Source organism: Lonchura striata, chromosome 12 (genome assembly GCF_046129695.1).
Source record: "Lonchura striata isolate bLonStr1 chromosome 12, bLonStr1.mat, whole genome shotgun sequence".
Lineage (NCBI taxonomy): Eukaryota > Metazoa > Chordata > Aves > Passeriformes > Estrildidae > Lonchura > Lonchura striata.
The window spans coordinates 20,765,381-20,788,480 of record NC_134614.1 but is presented as its reverse complement, the minus strand read 5'-3'; the positions used below and the strand labels follow the sequence as shown (position 1 = coordinate 20,788,480).

General features: G+C 41.4%; 1 protein-coding gene across 4 annotated transcripts; it reads left to right on the top strand.

Moving 5' to 3' along the window:
* The first annotated feature begins 1,966 nt into the window (after positions 1-1,966).
* EIF4E3 (eukaryotic translation initiation factor 4E family member 3) lies at positions 1,967-19,421 on the top strand. Of its 4 annotated transcripts, none has more exons than XM_021548323.2 (8): positions 1,967-2,069; positions 11,187-11,259; positions 11,341-11,373; positions 12,829-12,923; positions 14,958-15,018; positions 16,238-16,304; positions 17,338-17,493; positions 18,010-19,421. In XM_021548323.2, exons 1-8 carry the CDS (start codon positions 1,996-1,998, stop codon positions 18,039-18,041), a joined length of 591 nt encoding a protein of 196 aa, XP_021403998.2. In that variant the 5' UTR covers positions 1,967-1,995; the 3' UTR covers positions 18,042-19,421. The 4 variants fall into 4 exon arrangements, with proteins under 4 accessions (XP_021403998.2, XP_021403999.2, XP_021404001.1 ...); XM_021548326.2 differs by lacking the exon at positions 1,967-2,069 and adding an exon at positions 2,085-2,192 and having other exon boundaries at positions 11,341-11,382; XM_021548324.2 differs by lacking the exon at positions 11,341-11,373.
* The last annotated feature ends 3,679 nt before the right edge of the window (positions 19,422-23,100 follow it).

Genomic DNA, 23,100 nt, shown 5'->3' with positions numbered 1-23,100 from the left:
CTCCACAACCAAATTAATTTACTGTTAGTTGAGATTCCCACAATGTTCCTTGTGCCACTGTGAAACCTGGTATTTACCGATGTAAATAAGGAATAAATGGAGTCTTCACATGTCTCATTTGGAATAATGATACAGGCTGTGCCTCCTGGCTCTCACTCTGTGTCTCAGAGGTGTGGGGCGTTTATTTCTATAGTGTTCCTTGCAGCCCAGGTTGTTTATAACAGAATGTTTTGTTTTCAGCATCAGCTGTGATGTTTTAATTGATGAGCAGATCCCTCTTAATGGAATCTGGAGGTTTTCACTGAAGTGTGGGGTTCCATCAGAGGCGGGTGCTGGATTCAAAGTTAGTTTTTGTAATACAGTCTGATGGGGTTGGCCATATTTCCAGAGTGATGCTGCTGGATATTCAAAATTTGTACTGTGTTGGCAACCTCAGCAGAGGACACCAAAAATGTGTTAGGGGTGGAGAGTGACACTGGCAGTCACAGAGGCAAGATGTGGCCCTTTTGGGTCATAAGAAATTAGCACTCTCCTCCTCTCCTCCTGTTTTCTCCAGCTCTTCTAAGAAAATCTGTGCCTAGATACAGTCATTTATTGTAGGACTTTTTTCAGGATTAACATTTTTGGTGGGCTCATCATTAAAATAGAGAAAAAAGCACTCAGAGTGGGCATACCAATGAATTTTTAGATTCCAAGCTCTCCCAAATGGTCATTAGCTTGCCTTCTATTTAAAGAGGAATAAATTAAATTGCAAGAGATGGTGCAACTGGTTTTGCAGATCTTATTTAATTTGGACTGGCAGTTTGTATTTTCCATCTGTACAACATAATCATTAACTTTTTGTGTTGTCACTGTGCAGACTGCTTTTTATGGGTAAACTCTGCCCTTTCTTACTGTTAGATTTTTATTTCTTTAAAGGAGTGTGTCTTTATTGATTTTTCTTTTAAGATGAAGTATATATAAAATTATTCATCCTACTAAATGTGCTTGCAAAGAAATCTATGTGATTCATGGTCTTTGATCCTGTTATCATTTATGTGGGTGTTTAACTTTACTACTGTGCACAGTCCCAATGGGGAGAATCTTAATTTTAAAAGTACTATTCTAAAAATAATGTGAGGGGTTTTGCACATGTCCATGTTCGATTGTGAGGAACATCTCCCTGTAAAACCAATGGGCCGTAGAGAAGATGGGAAAGCAGAGAAATTATTATCCCCTGAGTCTGGAAATGTTCATTGTTGCACTGTCTCCATCCATGGTCACTCTGCACAGTAGCCATCTCTTCACTGTGCAAATGTAGAAAATGTTTTGTCTTAAAACTTGTGTTTTTAGAAAGATTTAGTGTTTTGGTCAGCATTGCCAAGCCAAACTGAGCACAAGGGTTATTTTGTGCAGCAAGGCAGCCCCAGAGACACGCCGGGTCTGTGCTGTGACCTGTGGATGTGCAGAGAAGGGGCTGCCAGCAGCCTGTGTGAACGTGCAAGGGTTTTGTGTCCTAAAAGTGGGAGCTTTAGAGAGATTTAGTGTTTTGGTCAGCACTGCCAAGCCACACTGAGTACGAAGGTTATTTTGCTCAAAAAGGCAGCCCCAGAGACTTGTCAGGTGTGCGGTGTGACCTGTGGATGTGCAGAGAAGGGGCTGCCAGCAGCGCCGCGGTGCAGGGTGGACGCACTGGGTACCCCGCGTGCCCCTCGTGGCCGTGGGTTGTTGTAAAGGTCTCTGGAAGGAAATCAGCGATTCCCTTCAGCTGAGCCCCGCAGCAGAGGCAGCAACGGGATGGAGCGAGCGCCCGTGCCCCTTTGCGGAGCCACCCACGCTCTCCAATGGTCCCACGTCCATCTCTGTCATCACCCTGCCCTTTTCCTGCCTATCCTTCCCATCGCGCCTCGTCCCCGTCTCTCTGTCCCTCCTCCCCAGCCTCTCTCGGAGCCCGAGTCCCGCTCCCCGCTCCTGCAGCGTCCCCGGTCCCCTCCCCGCGCCCCGCCCGCCGCGGCGATGGCGCTCAGCCCGCCCGGGCGGGACGCGCCGCGCCTGCCGCTGCACTCGCCGTGGACCTTCTGGCTGGACAAGTGAGTGGAGCTGCGGAAAGCCCCCGAACCCGTCTAGGAAGGGATGCGCACCTCTGGGATGATCGGTTCGCTCGCCCAAAGATTGGATGCGGGAAGTTAACGCTGCCAATGGGAAAAGTGCTGGTGCGAGGGATTGTCCCGGTGCCTGTCACCATCGAGGGGGTCCGCGCGGTGAAACTGGGCTGGAAACGCTTTGGGTTCTGTAGTTCAGCGGACACACATTGGTCCGGGCACCGTCGGTGCGGGTTTGGGATCTGAATTTAGAGATGACGCTCGCCAGCCCCGGGAATAGAAGGGTAAAGGTTGTGCTTTGCTGCTGTGGTTTGTGCCCTGCTGCCCAGATGGACCCGGTCCCACCCACCGTGACATGCCGAATCTTACAACTCTTTAATGTCGGGTTTGGCTCCCGCGGGTGATCAGTTCTTAAAATCCGAAGAGATGAGTTTTGAAGGATTAGCTAAATTTATTAATTACCTGCGGGCTCTTATTACACCTCGTTTGCTTGAAGTTTGAGCGGCTAATGCCGTGGAAAGAGGCTCCCAAGGGAGCTCACCCCTGTGGTGCACAAGCGAGGCATAAGGAACAAGTGCCAAAGTCAAAACTGAAAGTTTCTTACCAGCATTTGGTGTTGTTTTCCTAGCATGTATTTTCTAGCATCTCGTTATTTAATCTACAGCTTCCTTTTCTCGATTTTGTGGTGTATTTCTCCTCTCTCCCCACTCCAGAAGGCAAGTTTATCAGCTTTTCTGACACTGAATATACTGCCCCATGCTATTGGTAAAATTCTCCTCTTTAGTTATTTTTCTGGTAACTTTCCAACTCGTGACAGAGAAATAATAAGGAACTGTTGAAAACAGGTCCAGTAAATAAAATATAATAAATAAACCCACCAATTATTTCTGATTATTCCTTTTGCCGTTGTGATGCAGTTATGGTCAGGTTTGGGATCTAAGTTGAATTTCTGCTTTGTTTTTAAAAAGCATCATTTGAGCTGGTATTTAATCAAATCACCAACCAGGTCTGTTTGTTTACATAAGCCATGTAGAGATAAACAGGTCTATTTTTTATAATTTGGGTCAACAGTTAAAATCCATTTTGAGTTTCTGAGTACCTTCATTTTTTTTTCTTAAGTCCTACTTCCACAATGCTTTAGACTCTTAAAATTAATTTATTCCACAGATTTTTCTCTTACTTTTCAGATCACATGTAAATGCATTTAATTAGTACTGGTTTTTCTTAACTTACAAATCCAAGAGTGTATATATAAGAAATAAAAAGTGGGACCATAAATGCACACAAGTTTATTGGTACATGCACAGAGATTTGATAGAGTCTTGGGCTTGTATCAGTTGGACTTTCTGTAGAATATAACTGTGGGCACTTTTTAAACTGACTTCAGTAGTACCTAGTGTGGAGCAGTGCTGTTTCCTCAGGAAGTGGTATTGATTTTTGACTGCTGCTACATTTTACCCTGTACTTGCAGAGAAAAGCAGGAAGAAGTGATGCTTAAGGATAAATAGATGTTGAGATGGATACATAGTTATCTCTTTCTATTAAATTACTGTGAGAGAGATCCATGACATACAATTTTAAGATCTCTAAAACATATCTTTTCATTAAGTCATGCTGTTAAAATAAATATCCATCAGCTAAGTGGTACTTTCTGTAGCAACTAGTGATGAGCTACCCTTGGGGTTCATGGCCTTGCTTTTATCATAGCAGCACTGGATCCATCTCTTGCTTAGAAGTAAATGCTTTCGTTTTACCTACATCAGCACTTGTTTCTGTGAATGCCTTGGCACAGGCTGAACATCTGGAGGCTGGCATCCTGTGGCCAGGTCCTGGTTCATTGCCATCATCCCACACATGTCACAGGGCATCTGCATTTCCTGTTAGTGCTAAGCCTTTCTTGGTGTCTGTGTCTGAAATAGCGACCACAGGACAGTGCTCTCTGCTATCTTACCTTGTAAATGCCTTAGGAAAATGAGCATGATAAAAGCTTTGGGAGAATATTATTCACCAGTTTGACAAAAAAGATCCTGCTTGCAGGTCAGCAGTTCCAAAGAAGGTGCAGAGAAGCTGGCAGGTGTTTTAAGACAAATGAGATTTCCTTTTTAAAATATTCCAAGGTGAAGCACTAGAAGTTTGGAAAACATGAGTTTATATTTGCTGTTTATTTTGTCCATTCTACAGATTTCCAAGTTCATACCCACATGTCTCATTGGTAGGATTCTTGCCTGCAGTGATGTTAGGGAGCAGGGGGAATTTCAGCAAGGCTTGCGGGGGCTTTTGCTGCCACCTTGGGAAGCTGATTCGTGCTGGTAGCTCTTTACACTCGTGCTTATCTCAGGAAGACTCTGGTTCTGCTTGTAATGGCTTCTGTCTCTGAAAGGAAAAGTTGCCTTCTTAGGTTTTTTACATTGTATAGTCTTTCAGATATTTTTTAGAATGAAGTGTCAATATGCATCACTGAATATAACAAATAAAATATGAATATTACCAATCTGGTCACTATATTGTGTAGCACATTCAACACTGGAATTGCACATAGGGAAAAGTCAAGTGGCATGACCATCAAAGGCTGGGTTGTCCTGGATAACAAGCCACCTTATGCACTTGAAACCATCCCTTAATGGGATTTGGGGCTGTGGATCTGGGTGTGATATTTGTGTAAATACAAAGCTGTGAAGATGGTTATACTTTTTGATGTACATGTTGACATGATGCAAATATCCTACTGATAAACTTTGCAAATCCCAACCGTCACTTAGCCTGGCTATCACAGGGTGTGGTTTAACCCCAGACAAAACCCAAGCACCACACAGATGCTCCCTCACTCCTCCACCAGCTGGATCGGGGAGAGAATTGGAAGGGTAAAAGCTGGAAAAGTCGTGGGCTGAGATAGTGACAGTTTAATAAGGAAAGCAAAAGCCTCACACGCAGGCAAAGCAAAACAAGGAATTAATGCACTGCTTCCCATGGGCAGGCAGGTGTTCAGCCACCTCCAGGAGAGCAGGGCTCTATCCCACATGACTTGGGAAGACAGACACCATAACTCCAAACATCCCCCCTTCCTCCTCTTTCCCCCACTTTATATCCTGAGCACAATGTCAGAGGGTCTGGAATATCCCTTGGCTCAGCTGGGGTCAGCTGTCCTGGCTGTGTCTCCTCCCAGTTTCCCATCATTTTGCAGGATCATGGCCTGCTTGCCCTGTTTTCTCGCCTGACTTTTAACAATGCCCTTTAGATAATCTCAATTCTCTTGCAAGAATAGTTTAACTCTTCTGTATCTTTGTGGGGGGAAGTGTGTGTCTGTAAATATTGTAAAATGGGCAGTGTTATTTGTCTACTCCAGGAAAGACAAAATAATCTTGCATAAGGTATTGTCCTTATGTGCTGATTTTTCTCTCTGTATGTTGTAGATGAATTCTATATAAAACTGAGTAGATACATTTTGATAACTGAACCATTTTAATAATGTGTTAATCTTCCTAACTGAACACATCAGATATTTGAAACTAACTTAATAATTTCCCTTCTTCCTGATAGCAAAATTTATTTATCTAGGATCATCTATTTCATCTATTACAGCTTATGAGTAGGTGGCTTACAGTGAAAAATGATGGTTAATATTATAAGAATGTTCAATCCAGTAAGTGCATTTTGACAGACTTTGATGGCTTGAAATCAGTCTTTGTATTCAGAATGGATTACCAGATTTATTTAGTTGCCACAGCATGTTTTTGACTTTATGCTTTATAAGTAAATATTTTGCTTATTTATACCAAAAGCAGTTGTGGCTAAGCACTTACAGGGGTATTTTCAAAACTGCTTGGCAGCTTTTAGAGCTTCCACTAAAGCTGTGATGAGATTCCCACTGGGAAACAAAGGCCAGTGTGAGCACATATGAAACAACTTCTATACTTAATTCTTTGCAGAAAAACAGAAAAGCTACAGTTCAGCATCAGAAATTAACATAAGTGCAACCACCTGGAGGTTTATTCATGGATAAAACAATGGAATTTATCTTTGTATCCTTTGTTCTTTATTCGTGCTGGAATAATGAAGGAGTAGCAAAGAAAGCTGGCATTAGGATTCATTTTGTGGAGATTATTCCTCTTTCCACGTTCTTGTGTGAATCACCATGAGATGCTGTACAGTGGGTCTGGCCTGATCAGGCAACTCAATTAGTCTTGATACTGCTCTAAATTTTCTCCTATAAAGGTTCTGAAGATGCAGCGGCATCACAGTGCCACTGAAACAGGCAGACCAGAAGAACCACAGAAATATTTTATGTGCAGACTCTCCATGGGAAACCCAGATGTGAGAACCCCGGGCTTGGTTCAGGGGTCTCGTGTGGTGGAAAAGTCTCTCCTCCAAGCCGTGCTTCCAAAGAAGAACTCCGCAGCCTCTCATTGTTCAGTGTCAAGGCAGTTTATTGTGAGTTATCTAAAACATTTTCTTCATGGGCTGCAGCTGTTTAGTCAGCGGCCCAGGCAGAGACACACACACACCCTGACATCCTCTCTGTCTGCTGTCTTCTTCTTCTCTCTCCCTGCCCAGGGCTGCTGTTATCTTTTATATGATATATTACATATTATATGTTTACAGTTTTCCCCCAATACCTACTACCTATATTACAAAGTGCTTTTCTACTCTAAACCAATCTGTGAGTGCCAACATCACCAAGAACATGGAGGCAAGGAAGAAGAAGGAGGAAGAACAGGATCAGCCCACTTTCCTCCATCTTAGAACTTCTGACCCCCATGTACAAAGTAAAAACCCCCCCGTACAGGTGCTAAAACCTCCCTGTACAATACTAAAAAATTTTCCCTCTACTTTGTAACTACTTCTACTATACTATCTAACCCTTTGTGACTGCTTGTTCCACCTTCAAAGTTGGTAACTCATTCCATGGCTCAAACTCAAAATCACAGCTGTTTCCAGCTGCCTGCCAGGGTCTAAAATGCTTCTGACCAAGGCCTGGAACCTCTAAAAATGTCTGAGAGACATTCTGAGTTCCAACACCCAGATGCATAATTGTAGGTGAAGTGGTGACAGAACTATTTCCACCCGCAGAGGATCTGTCAGTGCCAGGCTGGTGCTGTGATCCAGCTCCTTCCTGTTCCTGTGCTCATGGGGATTGGCAGGGCCTGTTGAGTTCTTGGAAATGAGTTGTTCACCATGGCAATAGCTGACAGGTCAGTAGGGCATTTTGGATTAATTGTATTGTTGATGGTAGTATTATCTGAATGAGAAGAATCCTCTAATGGCTTCATTTCGAGGGTCAGTATTTGCAGGGTCTTGTTTTGTAGTACCAAGTGTACTGAGGTTTTTAGTAAAGTACACAACCGTCTCACTACTCCTACATTAAAGTGCAAGTTTTTGCTGGAGAATTACAGAAATAGGAATTTCTACAGATTCTTTCACTTGAAAATAATCTGTCATTTCTGCTAACTTAATTTAAACTTAACTTAAAATGTGTACTCAATTAAAAAGAAAATAAATCACAATTTCATGGGTTTCAAGGCACAGAATTCCTGAGTGGTCATCTGTGTGGGTCTGCTGAGTTTCTGGGTGAAACAGAAACACTACAGTTCACATTTGTCAGCAGTCTGGAATTTTGCAGAAAATTCAAGGCTTTTTGCTTCTGTCTGTCTGATTAGAATAGTGTCCCTGCCTTATACTCATGCATTTAACCAGATTTGTGCAGGTGTAAATTCTGGAGGAAACGATCCTGAACTTTTAAATTGATGCATCATCGTTTTCTCAATTATGGGATTTTAGTAGGATTTTGGTTTTGCTTGATTGTTTGTTTTTTCAGATAAAAGCATTTGGGTGTTCATGCCCATATCCATAAGTGACTTACACTTTCCAGAGCTGAATGAAAGGCTGAAATAACACTGTAATCTGGTGGGTCTGGAGCTTACCTACTTACCAGGCAGGTTACTAGGAGTAAATGGTCATCACCATAACTTTTAACATAGGTAATTTTCTGTTTGGTTGGTGCTTTCTGCCAGCTGATCACAGTTTCTCTGGAAAACATTATTTGCAGCTATCAAAATGAACGATTTTATAACCTTGGAGTGGTATATTCTGTCTACCTGTCTTAGCTGCTCTTTTAAATGGCATTAAATTTGCTCAATGGCCACTATGATGATCTAGATAACCTTTGAAGGCTATGGCTAGAGAATAGCTTTAATCTTTTTTTTTTAGTAGACCTTACTATTGAAGCAACTCAGTGGTAGTATCAGCACGAGGCTATCAAGTGATGATAGTATCTGTTGTACAGCATATGTAATGCCAGATGCTTGGTGACTGCTAAGCCAACAGTGGCAGAAACAGTCCAGAAGAGAAGTAATTTCTTGGGCAGTGGGGTGAGACAAAAATCTATTCTTGGGCAGTGGGGTGAGGCAAAATTTATCTCAGGTTTTGCCTGTTTCTGTTCCATTCTACTTGGAACAAAGCATTAGTAGGGAGGTGCTAATATACTTAGCAAGAAAAGAACAAGGGGTAGTTGCTTGTGAATCCACTAATCTCTACTGACAAATAGTTAAACCACTTGATAAGTTTTAAAGTTTGTTTGAACTTACTACCTTTTTTGTGTGGTTTCAGAAGCAATCTAACTTTCTCTGTTTCTGTAAAATACTATGAATTTCTCTTTTGCTCTTTAATGCTGAGTGTAAAGTGTACATAAAAAAATGCCAAAACACACACACAAAAAAACCCCCAGACCTCAAAACTTTACTATGATGATTCCTTTTATCACATTGATGACAGATTTTTTTTTTTGGCTGGTTTTAAATTATCAGTTTTTTCATGGGAGCTCTCATCGTTCATGAGCCACTGGACTTCAAGCTGTGCCGTGGCGATTTCTTGTTGATTTTTTTGTTTGTTTCCTGCCAGTTCCACCATTGAAATGTGCTCTTAGTTTGAGTAATTAACAGGCAAATAGTAAAGCACATGTTAGTTTGCCTGCATTATACTGAAAAAGTTGGGAGGTATTTTTCTGCTGGGTTTGTATGTATTTTTAAAGCAGCTTATTTTAATAGGAGCCTTGGAAAAAACCTCAGAGCTATTATTAGACTTTTGAAGATGTGATGCTGTTTCAGTAGTTTTGCATATTAAATTTCTTCCTTTACATGAATATCTAGGGTTTGCCCAGAGCTTCAATTATATCTGTAACAACTGAGAGTAACTTCAGTGTTTCCCTGGACATATTTCATGCTGATCAGAGGTATCAGGGAGGGATGCTGAGATCTGGTTTGCTTTTATCCTTTCTTCAGTTGGTACCCGAGCAACAGCTGCGTTTTCTTCTGTTTCCTTAAACCCGCTCTCTTGCTTCTGTTTCCAGATTTAGTAATTTTACACATTTTTGTTTCCTCTTCTGAGACACAATGGGAGGTTGCTTTTGTCTTTGATCTTCATTTTTCTTTAGAAATCCTACTTCAGCTTCTGAAGGGAAAGAAAAATGTTTCTAGTTCTAAGAAATTGAATGTGCCTTAGCAATTTTGACCTCATTCCCGCAAAATTGTGCCTGGGAATTGTAAGGTGGGTGTTAGGATGTTAGTGTAGTGACAGGAACACAGGGATTTCTGGGGGTGTGGATGCACCATCCCATGTCTCATACACTGAAGAGTCATGGAAAAGATTATAAATAGAACCATTTAGGTTGGAAAAGACCTTTCAGAGGATGGGATGCAGCTGGTGCTGTGTGTGTCTAAAGAATCACAGAATATCCTGAGTTGGAAGGGACCCATGAGGATCATCGAGTCCAGCTCCTGGCCCTGCACAGGCCCATCGCCAAGGGAACACCCTGTGCTTTAACATTGTCCAAGCGCTCCTGGAGCTCAGGCAGCCATGGGACTGTGACCATTCCCTGGAGAGCCTGTTCAGTCCCTCAGCCTCTGGAGGAAGAACCTTTTTCTGATATCCAGCCTGATCCTCCCCTGGCAGAGCTCCAGCTGTTCCCCTGGGTCCTGTCGTCACCACAGAGATCTGGTTTGCCTCCTGAGGAACTTGTAGACTGCAACAAAATCTCCCTTTGGTCTCCTCCGGGCTGAACGGACCAAAGTGACCTCAACCACTCCTCTTATGGCTTCCCCTGAAGGCCTTTGAGGGAGGGAAGCAGCTCCAGGTGGGAGCTGGTGATATCCAGTGTGAGGGTGAGCTACAGAGGCCGAACCATGGTGCACCAGGGTGTCTGGCAGCGAGACCACCCCAAAGATGTCTTGGCTGGTGGCAAAGGTGCCTTGAAGGCATCAGTGGAAGTCACGGAGGTTCCCTGGCTGTGCGGGGAGCCACAGCCTGACCTGTGGCACTCGCGCTTCTCCTCAGCTCCCTGCGTGTCCCACCCTTCAGGGGTGGCCAGGAGCTGTGGCGGGTGTGACGGCTGCTGAGGCGGCGCGGGGCTGACGGAAGGTGCGGCCGTGCCTGCGCCCAGCTGTGTTCGTCATGCCTGCCTGTCGTGCCCCTCCGTGCCCGCTGTGCCCCGCAGTGTTCGTCATGTCTGCCTGTCGTGCCCCTCCGTGCCCGCTGTGCCCCTCCGTGCCCGCTGTGCCCCACAGTGTTCGTCATGTCTGCCTGCCCGCCATGCCCCGCCGTGCCCGCGCCCCGCCCGCGCCCCGCCGCTGTGCGCCTGCGCCACCTAGCGGCCGGCGCTGAGGGCCCCGCAGCGCAAGGCGCGCGGATGCGCTTCCTTTTTAAAGTATGCAGCGCCGACACACTTAAAATGCTAAAAACGGGGGTTGGGGTGTGTTAAATGTAATTTAAAATAATTCTTGGGTACGATCATGCCGTCCCCTTCTGGTAGCCTGTGAACAGCAGGGCTTTGATGGTGTGTGGTAGCTCTGAGCGCAGCGCTGTGCTGCTTGGCTAAAACTCCTGATACTTGTGTTTATTTTTACGAATTACCTGGCAAATATTAATTTATTCGCAAGTATAAAAGAACTTTAACTCCTATCTTGAAATGATTCCTGATAAATTGGAGTTGGACCTCCCCTTTGACATGTGAACATTTCAACTTCACACTCATGCGATTCACATTCCCTCTCCATCTTTCTTCTCCCACTCCTTGATAAAATAAACATTTTAATTAACCAGTGCTTTGTCTTCAAGGTCACTTCCTGGTACAACAGCAGCAGAATGTGCATTAAATTTGAAGAAGATGTATACAGTACAAACAGTGCAGGTAAGGCGCCTGGCTCTGCTACAGGAGCTGCCACATGTTATTAATGTAACTTCGCACCTCAAGTTGTGTTTTTCCTCCTAGGATGGGTCACACCTGTGGCTTTGCTTACCTGAGGTGTGAAACGTGAGTGTTGCTGCTGTTGTGTGTTTGTATTACTGAGTCAATATTTGAAATTCATTTGTCTTTCTGGATGGGAAAAGGAGGAGGCATATTGGATTGGGCACGTGGATTCTTAACCCTTCCTGAAGTTCCACTAGTACATTGAACATTTGATGTACTTTAAATATCTTTCCAGCCTTTTCTCCTTTTTCTAATACAGAAATTAACTGCACAAAGACTAAAAATTGCAGCATGTGGTTTTTTTTGGTGGAGTTTCTCTCCTTGAGTATGTATCTAAAAACAGATTCTAGCAAACTGAATGAAAGGACTCTTAAAGTGTGTAATACTGGCAGCAGTGAGAAATTCTGCATGTCTTTGTTATCTGCCATTGTCTAGCAGTGGGTATCTCTTGCAAGTAAAATTGTATTTCTGTTTTAATACGACAGTTAGCATGAGTTGTGTAGCAAAGTGGTATTTGTCTCACCTTAGTGCTAAGCTGACTATTTCACTTAATCTCTGAAATTTTAGGGTAATGCCAGACCCTTCTCTTTGAGAAGCACACCTGTAGCAATCTACTAAAGTTTAAAGTAAGGCTTTTTCATGAAGGTCTGCACAACTGTGTAGATTGCATGAGATTTCCAAACACAAAACCTTCCAAACCACGTCCCTAGTTCAGGACAAAAAGAGCTCTCAAATGTTTACACAGACAGTGTACCTCTGCTCCTTCTTCTGCAAGTGGCTTTAGGATTTGGGCACACAACCATTTAAGAATAATATCATTGTCAAAATGGGTATTTCATACCAAGTTTTTATGTTTTAATAGTCTTCAATTTCTTCTTGTGGCTGGGCAGAGGTAATGGCTGTTAGGCAGAGTTGCCAAGGGCCACAAAATTTTATCACATAATGTTGCAATCCTTGTTTCTGAAGTTGTACTAGTGATTAAGTATTAGATACAACTTAATGTATTAGATAAACCTTACATATTATATCTAGATAATACTTAATGAGTTGCACTAATGATTAATATTGCATCACCACATGTTGGTTGATGCAACTTAAGTCTCTAAAAATCCTTTTGTAAGTCAGGATAATCATAATGACACTTAGGCTAGCCATAAGTGAAGCAAGGTGGATATTTAATATAAATATATCTTCTTAATATGCTAAGGAAGGTTTAGGTAGCCAGTGTAACTCTGGTTTTGATGATTTTTCCCCCTTTGTATTCAAAAGGATCCACATTTGGACTGCTTCCCTTTTTTCCAACTACATGTATGCAGGATTGGCATCTAAAATATATAAAAATATAAATGATTCTGTAAGAAGTTCCTTTCAGAGCATTTTATTATAACATAGAAAGTGCCCCTTCCCCAGGAGAAGGATGTGTAATTGTTTCAGAGGAAATTAGCATGGAAATAAATCTGCATGAAACACTCTCTTGTGTTAATGCAACTAATATTTTTCCTTTTCAAGGATTTCTGGAGTGTCTACAACAACATTCCTCCCGTGACAAACCTGCCTCTGAGATGTAGCTACCATTTAATGCGGGGAGAAAGGCGCCCACTTTGGTATGTGCACTGTCACCAGACATTTCTGGGAACAGGCAGTGGAATAACCTGAAGGAATGAAAGGTGTGGGACAGGAGGGTCTTGTTTCTGTTGGCTGCAAACACCTGAACTCGAGGGACCAATGAAAGAAATACCCCAAGGTTCTTGTTTAGTTTAAAAGTGACTTGTACCAAGGAGTCTTTATTAAAAACACAGACTGTAATTTCATTGTCCAACTCTGGATGTAAAGGTACAAAAATAGATTATGAAATAGAAGCCGAGAAATTAGAATGTGACTCTGAATTTCAATATAGGAATACACTGAATAAGTTACTTCTATTTGAATTTTTTTAGCTTGCACATTATTTTTTTTCCACTGAACCTGGTGAAATAATGATGCAAACAACTGAAGGTCCTTCACTCCTTTTTCACCTGTGCTTTTGCACAGGTGAAGTCCATGCTTCATATGCCTGTACATGTCCATGCACCTTGGATCAAAACTAATTTAAGACATTATGGGGTGATTCATTGCAGCAAATTCCTACTTGATTGTAGGATAGTAATGGAATAAAGTATAAGTAATTGATGTTTTCCTTTCAGAAATCAAACTTTGCATACCTTCTTCCTGCTGCAGTTCTCAGAGAACCTCAGCATTTTCTGAAGACTTTTGATCTTTTTGGCATCAATTACATAGATTGTGATTGCATTAGGGTTCTTTAGAACATTAGTTGTAAAACAATCATAGTTGTCTAACTTTGTGATGACTTACTACAGAAAATTTCTGTCCTACTTTACTGAAAATGTAAATTTTCTAAAGTGAAATGCATCTGAAAGTCTGTTTTACTTTTCTGAAAATACTGTGACTCATCAGGATTGCTAAAGTGGGTATGAAAAACCATTGATACCTGTATAAATCAACTGGGCCATGGTGTCTAGACTTTCCTATCTTTGTAAGGATGAGTGAGAGCATTTAGGGGTTTGATTTTTTGAGGTTTTAAAAAATATTTTTAGTTTTCATTTGTTAAGTGACTACTAGAGGTGTAAAATGCAAAGATCATTTTTGAAAATTAGACACTTTTTTAAGCCTATCAAAGTAATGTTGCATTTTAGAAAGGAATTGCAAGAGATCGATCTCATCATCAGTAATTTGCTAACTTTTCAATAATTACTGCCAAGAAGCTTTTCTCAGATTACCATTACAGTATACTGGCCAATTTCAGTATTTTATTTTTTTTTCATTTAGAAAGAAAGAGAAATCCTGAAGTAAGAATTGAGGATACAGATTTTTGAAGAAGTCCTCCCAAAGTTTCCCCCTCTTTTCCCCAGCATCTGTCAGGATTGATGGGAGACCATTGATCCTGAGGAATCTCTATAGGTAACACACTGGGTATAGATATTCCAAAGATGAATTTTTAAGTCATTCATTTAATTTGGCCTTTACAGAGTTTTAACAGGAAACTAGAAGCCCTAATTTAAAGTCTTAGAAAAAGAATTGTGACAGAATAAACTTGAGAAGCTCACAGGTTAGTGCACTGTGCCTTTGTCATTACAAGGCAGTCTAATGGTTGCATCTTCCCTGACCTGTAGCAGCTTCAGTCTTTTTTTAATAAGGGCAATTAATTTCTAGCTGTCACAAAACTGAAATTAAGTGTGCTCATGTTCTTTTATTAAATGGAAAAAACGGAAGAGTAAAAAGCTGCTTCTGTGAAAATATGCCAGAGTTTTTCCAAAATTAAAGGTTACTATAGTAAAATGTAAAATTGTTTTGTGGCTTGTTCCCATGCAGTATGCAGCCACTTCAAAGGTCGTATGTAGTCAGGGAAAATACAAGTGTTTTACAACACACAAAACTTAGGAAAAGGATTACGTGTTGAGAGATACACTTCATATGAACAATGAAAGAATTATCTCTGATGTCAGAAGTCAGAGTCATGCTGCCTGGAGTTAGTAATTGCATTTCAGATGGGATTTTTCTGGGAAAATTAAACCACAAACATAGGGTTATCTAGATATGGATTTGAATGTGTATTTTCACTGATCTATTTCCCATAACAGGGAAGAAGGAAGCAATGCCAAAGGAGGTATATGGAAAATGAAGGTCCCTAAAGAAAGTACGGTATGTTACACTGACTCTTTACTCAGACCTTGTTTAGTAAGGGAGTTTCTTTAAACTCTGTTTGATAAAGCTGTTGTAAAGGTTTTTACTTCTTACATCACCCAACACAACAACCAAATACTACTTTAACTTCCATAACCTTTTAAAGTCAAAGAGCAGAAGTTTATTTTCCAATAATTACATATCTCTTGCTTTAGATAACATTTGGCAATGTATTATTAAAAAAAAAAGAAAGCTACAGTGTTTCAATTTGAAACATGGTAATTTATTATCACCTTTGTTCTTGAGACTGTTTGCTTATAGGCAAAGAAAAATAGAAAGACCTTTTCCTGATAATCTATGCTAAATTATATATTTCATTTAAAAATTGTCTATTCAGGCATATCCTTGAGCTTGAATGAAATAATTATGTTTCTCTTTGCCTCTCTAATCAAATGCATGTGAGTAACTTCTGTGAACTGCCACAGAAAGGAGATTTGACCTCTTCACACATGGTGTTTATGTGTGTAAATGTGCTCTGGATCAGGCCTTTAAACAGAAAAAGTGAAGTGTCAGAAAAATGTGACAGCCTTGCAGAAGGCATTAAATGCTGAAAGATGGTACTCAAAATTTCAGCCGAAAGTTAATTGATTTTTGCCTGTGGGCTTTTTCCTTGTATGTGAGCTGCAGCTTTCCTCCCCCGCAGTCCCAAGTGGTCACAAAAGGCTGAAATTGAAATTGTCTTTTTCCTCCTATAATCTAAGGTGTGAAGATTGTCAGAAGTGACAAGTGGTTTGGAGAGCCTGAATTACTGGGCAGTGAATTTAGGGACCCCAGGGGCCTTGTTTTTCAGAGGCTGAATGACAGCCCCTTTTTGACATGAAGATACTTTTGATCTCTCAAAGTATGCACCACATGGCCTCAGTCACTTCTGAAAGGTTTGCTTGAAGGTGAACTTCAGCCAGCTTTCAGTGCCTTGTAAATAGCATTTTCTGTTTCTTTTTTTTTTTTTTTTTTGGCTTCATTCTTCATCAAACGTGGGCACAGCATCTCCTTGGCTAAGATGAAACATCTTGTACAGACCCAACAATTAATTATATAACACAGCATGCACTTACAATAAACACTCCCTTTTTTTTAGACAACCTCAGAAAGAGAAGACACTCAAAACTGAGCTAGCAAACCTAATTTTCAATTTAAGAAAGAATAATGTCAATGTAATATTTTTCTGCCTCCTTAGGCTGCAGTTTGGAAAGAGCTACTGCTAGCAACTATTGGAGAGCAGTTTACAGATTGTTGTGCAGCAGGTAATGATTGAGACATTTCTTCATCATTCTTTTCACCATATTTCCTTCTCTTCTAAGTGTGAATGTCTGAGAAAAGTGGCTGTTTCAGTGACAGTGAATATCCTGTTAGGAATTGTCTTTCACTGGCTATCATTCCACAAAAAAGAATGGCCTTTCTCAGGTTTACAGAGCAGTTCAGAAATAACCTTTTAAATGGTCTCTCACACCCTTTATGTACTGCTAGGGGTGTCTTGGGATCACTTGAAGCAAATATATGATATTCTGCTGTCCACAGGGTGGTTCTTGCCCTTGGCCTTGTATTTCTGACACCACCTTTATGTATTGTTAGTGACCCTTTCCTTGGGATGCACAGAGCAGCTGTGCCGTGGTGCTCACAGCTGGAGCAGCCACTGCTCCCATCTGTGGCATGGCCATTGAGCTCTCCACAAAACTGCATCCTGAGAACTTCACACCACAAAGGCTTCTTCAGTGTAGCACTGAGTTACCAGCACTGGCAGCAGCAGCAGCCTGGCTGGGGCTTGCTTTATTAATTTCATTAATTTTATTTTCTTTTTTTTTTTCCTGTTGCTGCCTTGACAAAATGTAAAGGAAAAAGAGAGCAAAGTCTGGAAAAGCTGGTGTCTGGTCTCTACCAGGTACTTTTCCTGGGGTTTTAGTTGTTTCACCCTCATCCTTCCATTTCTGCTTGTAGACATCACTGTGAGTAAATTGTCTTTAGTAGTTCATACTGCTGACCTTACTGGAGGGAGTCTTGTGATTTCATTCTAATCAAGTCTGAGAGTGCTAATAGCAAAGATGAATAATCCTATGGCACTTCATAAAAAACACCATGAGGTAATATTTCCAATAACTTCTTTCTGGTAACTACTTTGTCTGGTTTGAACATTGGTATTTTCCTCACTGGAGATTGCTCATTTTTTCACATCTTTATTTTTTTTCCAGCATTTGGGCACTGTTTCATAATACATAAGTAGCAAATTAGACATGTCTCACTTTTAAAGTATTCCTTGATTGTTCTTCTCCTTCTGTGCAGATGATGAAGTAATAGGGGTTAGTGTCAGTGTTCGTGACCGTGAAGATGTTGTGCAAGTCTGGAACATGAATTCCTCTTCAGCAAGGGAAGCAAAAGTTTTAGAAAAGATTCATAAACTTCTTCCGCACACATCTTTTAAAGTGATCTTTTATAAATGTAAGTATTTTGTACTATTCATTTCTATCTTCATTAGAAAAACAAGACGTTGGTAGGATATTTCTGTGGAAATAGCCTGCCTGACTCATCATTAATCACTTAGGAATGTAGCATCTGACATTGCATTAAACTTATGTCCCTTCAGTGTAGAAGTTAGCTATCATTCAAAAGATATTTTAAATTTCATTGTACAATCTGTTTTGTTTTGTGTTTAATGTGCCTAATTCACAAAACAAATTAAACAAATCTTTTAAGAACTCTCAATGCTACATACTGTCCAATTTAAATATTAATTTAGAGGAAAAATTTGCAATCAGGATTTTAAGGTGTCCCATATTTTAGGCTCCCTATAAATATATTATCAAACAGTTTATTCTGAAAGATCCCTCGTTGGCACATTGTGTTCTCCCTTGTCTGATTTTTACATTTTTATCTTCTCTTTTTTTCAATCTTTTCAACTCCTTGACAGAGTTTACATGTTCTTCTATTCATTTTTTTTTCTCCTCTCTTCCCTAGCCCACAGAGAGCATCATGCTTTTGAAGGCTGATGTGGAAAGTATTGAGTGCATTGTATGCCAAGATCATTTGTTGTTATTTGGTGTTTTGAGCTGGTCTGGACAAGGAGGAGGATGGTGGAAGCCATGCAGAAGTGCTACATGGGGTTGGCCATTTTGAGTGTCTGACATTTCACACTGACCTATTGCTACTGAAAATGAAAAACCCCTGAACAGTTGCCTTGACCACTAAATACGTGATTCATTGCTTCATGTTGAGTTGGTGTTTTTAGTTCTTAGTTGTGTCTCTAAAAAATATTTTGGCCACTTGTTTGTTCACCCTGATTGTATTTGTTTTTATTTCTTTGGGATAGTTGGCTTTTTCTTCTGTGCTGTACTTAGTGAAAAGCAAACATGCAGAGATGCTATTCTCCTTTTCCAAGATGTGCTGCACATAGAGGAATCCTGGCTTGGGGAAATGTGTTTTCAATTTTCACTTGGAAACATTCCTATCATGTTAAAATTTACTCACTGATTTTGCCCCAAGAGAGAAAGGAATTGCACTGCTTTTATTCTAATCCTCAGTGTAATCTGGTCTTGCACTCACAACAGCACATACTGTAAATGTAAATAGAAAAATGAGCAATTAAAGAGAACACATTTATATTGGGACTAACCCTGTGTAGGATGATGCTAATGTCTTTTAATTGTATTGATTTCAGCAAAGCCCTTGTTCAGGTTAGAATCAGAAATTTCTCTGCAGAAAACCCTGCAAACTCAACACCTCTTACTTAAGGGTGATAGGGTATTTATGGTTTTACATTGTATGCTCTCTCATGGTATTTTTCTGTACATCCATGAAAAAGTGTCATAAATAATTTCTAATGAATTGTACAAACTGTGTCCATTCCTCCCACTTCCTTAAGTACATCAGGCCCATGTCTACACCCACTAGGACAGTGTCAGAATTGCTGCTGACTTCAGTGAAAAGGAAGAGATCCCATTGTCTGTAGTTTCAAGCCCTCAAAACTTCCTAAGTATCCTTTTTAAAATAAACAAAAAATACAGAAAAGAAATTTGTGTTGCAGCTTGAATAGGAATATAAACAGTGTTAACTTTTAAATGTTTGTCTCTATTAACTATTTGAAAAGATTGATGTGGTTCCTTTTACAAGAAGGTGCAAGGTAGAGATGAACATACCCTCTGCTGAGCACTCCTTCATACTTTAGAGGATTTTGTCTGGTAGCTCTTTAAGTTGCACTGATTTCCACATCTTTAGTGTATTAAGAGGCAGCCATAAAAAAAAAAAAATTATCACACATTTGAGATTTTTTTTTCAACTTTATCTTGTACTTATAACTTTAACCTGTATTTATGGATTAAAACTGTGTAGTTAATGAGCATTATTAATTAAACAAATTTTCTAAAATCCAAGTGTCTTGCTTCTGTAATTGCTTTCTGGGATGAAATGTTACTGGTCCTGCTCTTTAAAACCTGTGTATTTTATATTAAAACTTACTCTTTTAAAGCTGTTTTTTTCTTAGATTAATTTTTTTTTCAGTGAAGAAGTGTGAAGTACCAGTGGATACTTGTAGGGATGTACCTGGACAGCCTCCAAGCCTGTGTGATGGAGGGGGAAAGTGACTTCAGAGAAGTGAGGGCTAGAACACATTGAGGAGAAATGTTTTCAACTGCTTGATGAGCAAGATTTTTCACTTGAAATATTTCCCTGTCTTTGGAGGAAATGTAAGTGGAATGCTAATGGAGAATTAATCATGCACCTCTCCCTCTGCTTCCTTTTACTTTTGGAAACGAGCCACAGCCTCTTATTTCTTCTCCAGGTTTGTTTTCAGGACGGATGTTGATTCCGGTAGAGCTGGAGCTGCTGGCAGAAGGGGCTGATCTGGTGATGTCACTGGAACTTTCCAGTTTAAGGTATTACTTTATTCATCCAACTGCAGGCAAATATTTTTATGTTGTTGCCTTGTATGTCTCTTAAATATTAAAAACCTCTCTGCTTCAACATTGGGTAAAGACTTAGAGACATAATTCTAGCTGTAGGGTAGGGTAACCAAAGGCTGACTATCAAGGTCCATATTTCAAATTGTTGAAAATTTTTCATTCTTCTAAGTCCCTAGTCTATAAAATCAGGGATTCTATTTTTTTCCATATGCCTTAATTCTGCTAGTAGTTGTTAGTATTACTTAGAATAAGTGTTGATGGATATCTTCTCAACTAAAATTCAATGTTTCTTATGCCACAATCCAGGATTGGGCTTGATCAAACTGGGCAGTGCCAGTTCACAGGAACATGACAAATTGCATATTGGAATTTGCATATTGATTTTAAGACTTAGCAGAATTTTTGAACTATCATTTCATTCCCACATCTGTAGGGATGTATTTATACCAAATCATGTTGAACAGTTAATTTTTATACTCTTTTAAATATTAATTATTTTCACCTGGAGATTTGCTTTATTGAACTTGATTAAATGAGCCCCCTAGTACTTCAAAATCTTCTAAATTGTTTAAATGTATATCAGAGAAGTGCCTACAACTTCCTATCAAAATTAATTTCTGCTGGCATTTCAATGTAAAATTAAAACATTTAACTTCCATGGTGATAGACTGCAAAGAAACTCCAGACTGAATGAAATGAAAGAAACCTGCTTGCCTCTTGGGGTGGGAACAAGCCCTGGCTGATCCCTTCCACACTGGAATGGTGCCTTCAGGCACTATCCAGAAAGACTGAAGCTTTTTCTGTAACTGGAGCACTTGTCACTTTTATCCAGGCTGTTTTGTGAATTTTGTGGAAACGTCATATCCTTGATACACCTGGGAAGGCAGGTGAGATGAGAACTAAGAGGAGAGTTCTGGCTGTGTTTAGAAGTGTTTGTAGCACCTTGAAAAGTGCTCACTGCATCCTCCTGGGGTGCTGCAGGGTGGTAGGTGGAGGGTGGTGTGGAGCTGAAGGGGCACTGCCAGCCTCTTGCATGGGCGCAGGCATGGACTGCACAGAGGAAGGAAGGGGATGCAGCACAAGGGAGCACAGGGGAAGAGGAGATGCTGGCCAGGTGGTTGAAGCCACCTGGGCAACTGGAGCCAGGAAGGAGAGCCATGGATTGGTGACACTCCTATCTCTCTCAGCCCCCTGAATCACCAGGCCAGCACAGATATATGGGGTCTTGAGGAAAGGCACATCAGGAGATGGGCAAAGATACAAAAGAGGCTCCAATTCCCCTGATGTGGTTGTCCAGCTTCTTTATTCCATGAGATGAGGGGGAAAAGAGAGGGAACAGGAAGAGTCATGGCCTTATCTAGGCTGTGGACAGGGAGGGCTTTCTGGCTCTCCACCAACCCCATCAGAGCAGGAAGGAAGTGACCCTGCCTATCTGATCAGAGTCACGGGGGTCCCTGGAAATGGGGAAGGCATAGCCCAAGCACACTGTAACAGACTGGTAAGAGGAATGAACAGTTTTTTACTTCTGAGTGTTACACTTGTGCTGGTCTGCACCTTCTCAGGGCTGAAGACAGCCACTGGCAGCAGGTGGGGACGGAGCTCTGATGCTCCACTCACCTTTGTGGCCATCACTGACTGTTCTCTGGGCTGCAGCACAATGGCTGCTGGAGGGATTAGTTGGGAATTTCACTTAACAGGGATGAAGGGATGCCTTCTGGGGCTAGCTAATTAACAGGATTTTACTCTAGTAATTAAATAGCAGTTTGTTGAACACAACTTAGTTGATAACATCTTTGGAAAACATAACAATTAGCAGGCCAGGAAGGCAGCTTTGCCTCAAAAGCCTGTCCCCAACCAGTTGCTGGCATGGTTTTAACCTTTCCTTCCCCAGCAGAGACAGTGTTGACTATTAATTTATTTGGGTTTGGGTTTGCTGCTGTTGTTGGACAGCTCGTTCACCCTCTGCTGTCACAGCAGCTGGTTCCTCTAAGGCTTTATCTCAGCTGAAGGGACTTGAGATGTCCCACATGTTGCTCTCTCTAGCACTGCCTTCTTAATGCCAGTGCTGGAAGGCAGGAGTGTTTGCTTCCAGACAAAAGAATATTTTTATTTTTATATTCTTTCTATAGCAGATTAACCAGAAGGGATGAAAGCTAAGAGTTGTCTTAAAACATAAACCAGACAGAGGGAAATTATTGATCCCACACAGCTTATATAAACCCTCTCGTCTGCACACACATGTGGAAGGGGGAGGTGCCTTCAGCTGGAAATTTTTCCTGTCTTCATCTCTCTACTTCTCCCTGTCTTATAATGATTCTCTTAGGACAATGAGGATGAGGAAATTAGATTAGACAAACATTGGGAGATTCCACGGTTTGCTATAAAAGCCACCTCCAATCTTTGCTACACTTTGACAGCTCTCAATTTCTTAATTTGACAAGGTAATGAACACTGGATTATTTCTGAAGCCGTACGTACCACGGCGCAGGGGAATGGGGGCTGTGCTCTGCACGGGGACTACCCACCCCAGCGGCTCCCTCCCACCCAGGTTAGAGAACCTCATCCCTGGGAGGGAGGTGGTGTGTGCAGAGCCAGGGCTGGGAGCTGTGCTGTTAGTGCAGGGCTCTGCAGGATGCTCCCATGCCAGGAGACAAGTGGACCTGCTTCAGGTGCATGTGTCATCTCCAAGAAGCCGTGCAGCAGCTTTTGACCTCCCTGTGTTTTGCTTGGCTGGGCAGTACATTGTTTCCTTCCACTCTCCCCGAGGCTGTGCAGACAATGGAATGGGCTGGCCGAGCCAGCCAAGCTAAATACAGCAGGAGACATCCCGTGGGTACCTCCCAGGTACAGCATTCCTGGAGTGGGAGGGTGGGCATCCATGCACCTGCATGGCTCTTGAGTCCAGCCTGGTGCTCTGCTCCTAGTCAAGGGGCAGGAAAAAGGGCTTTAAATGTGGTGGAGAAACTACCAGCTGTTGAGAACAATGTCAGTGGGAAGTGCAGCAGTTCTGGAGCAGTCCTGGGGTGTTCCTGCACAGCGGTGAGGCCAGGAGCAGAGTTTCAGCTTTTACTGCTCCCTCTCCAAAGTACCCATTGCAAGCCCAGTGCCTGTGATGTGCTCTGTCTCATGGAGGAGCTGGGAGTGTATCCAT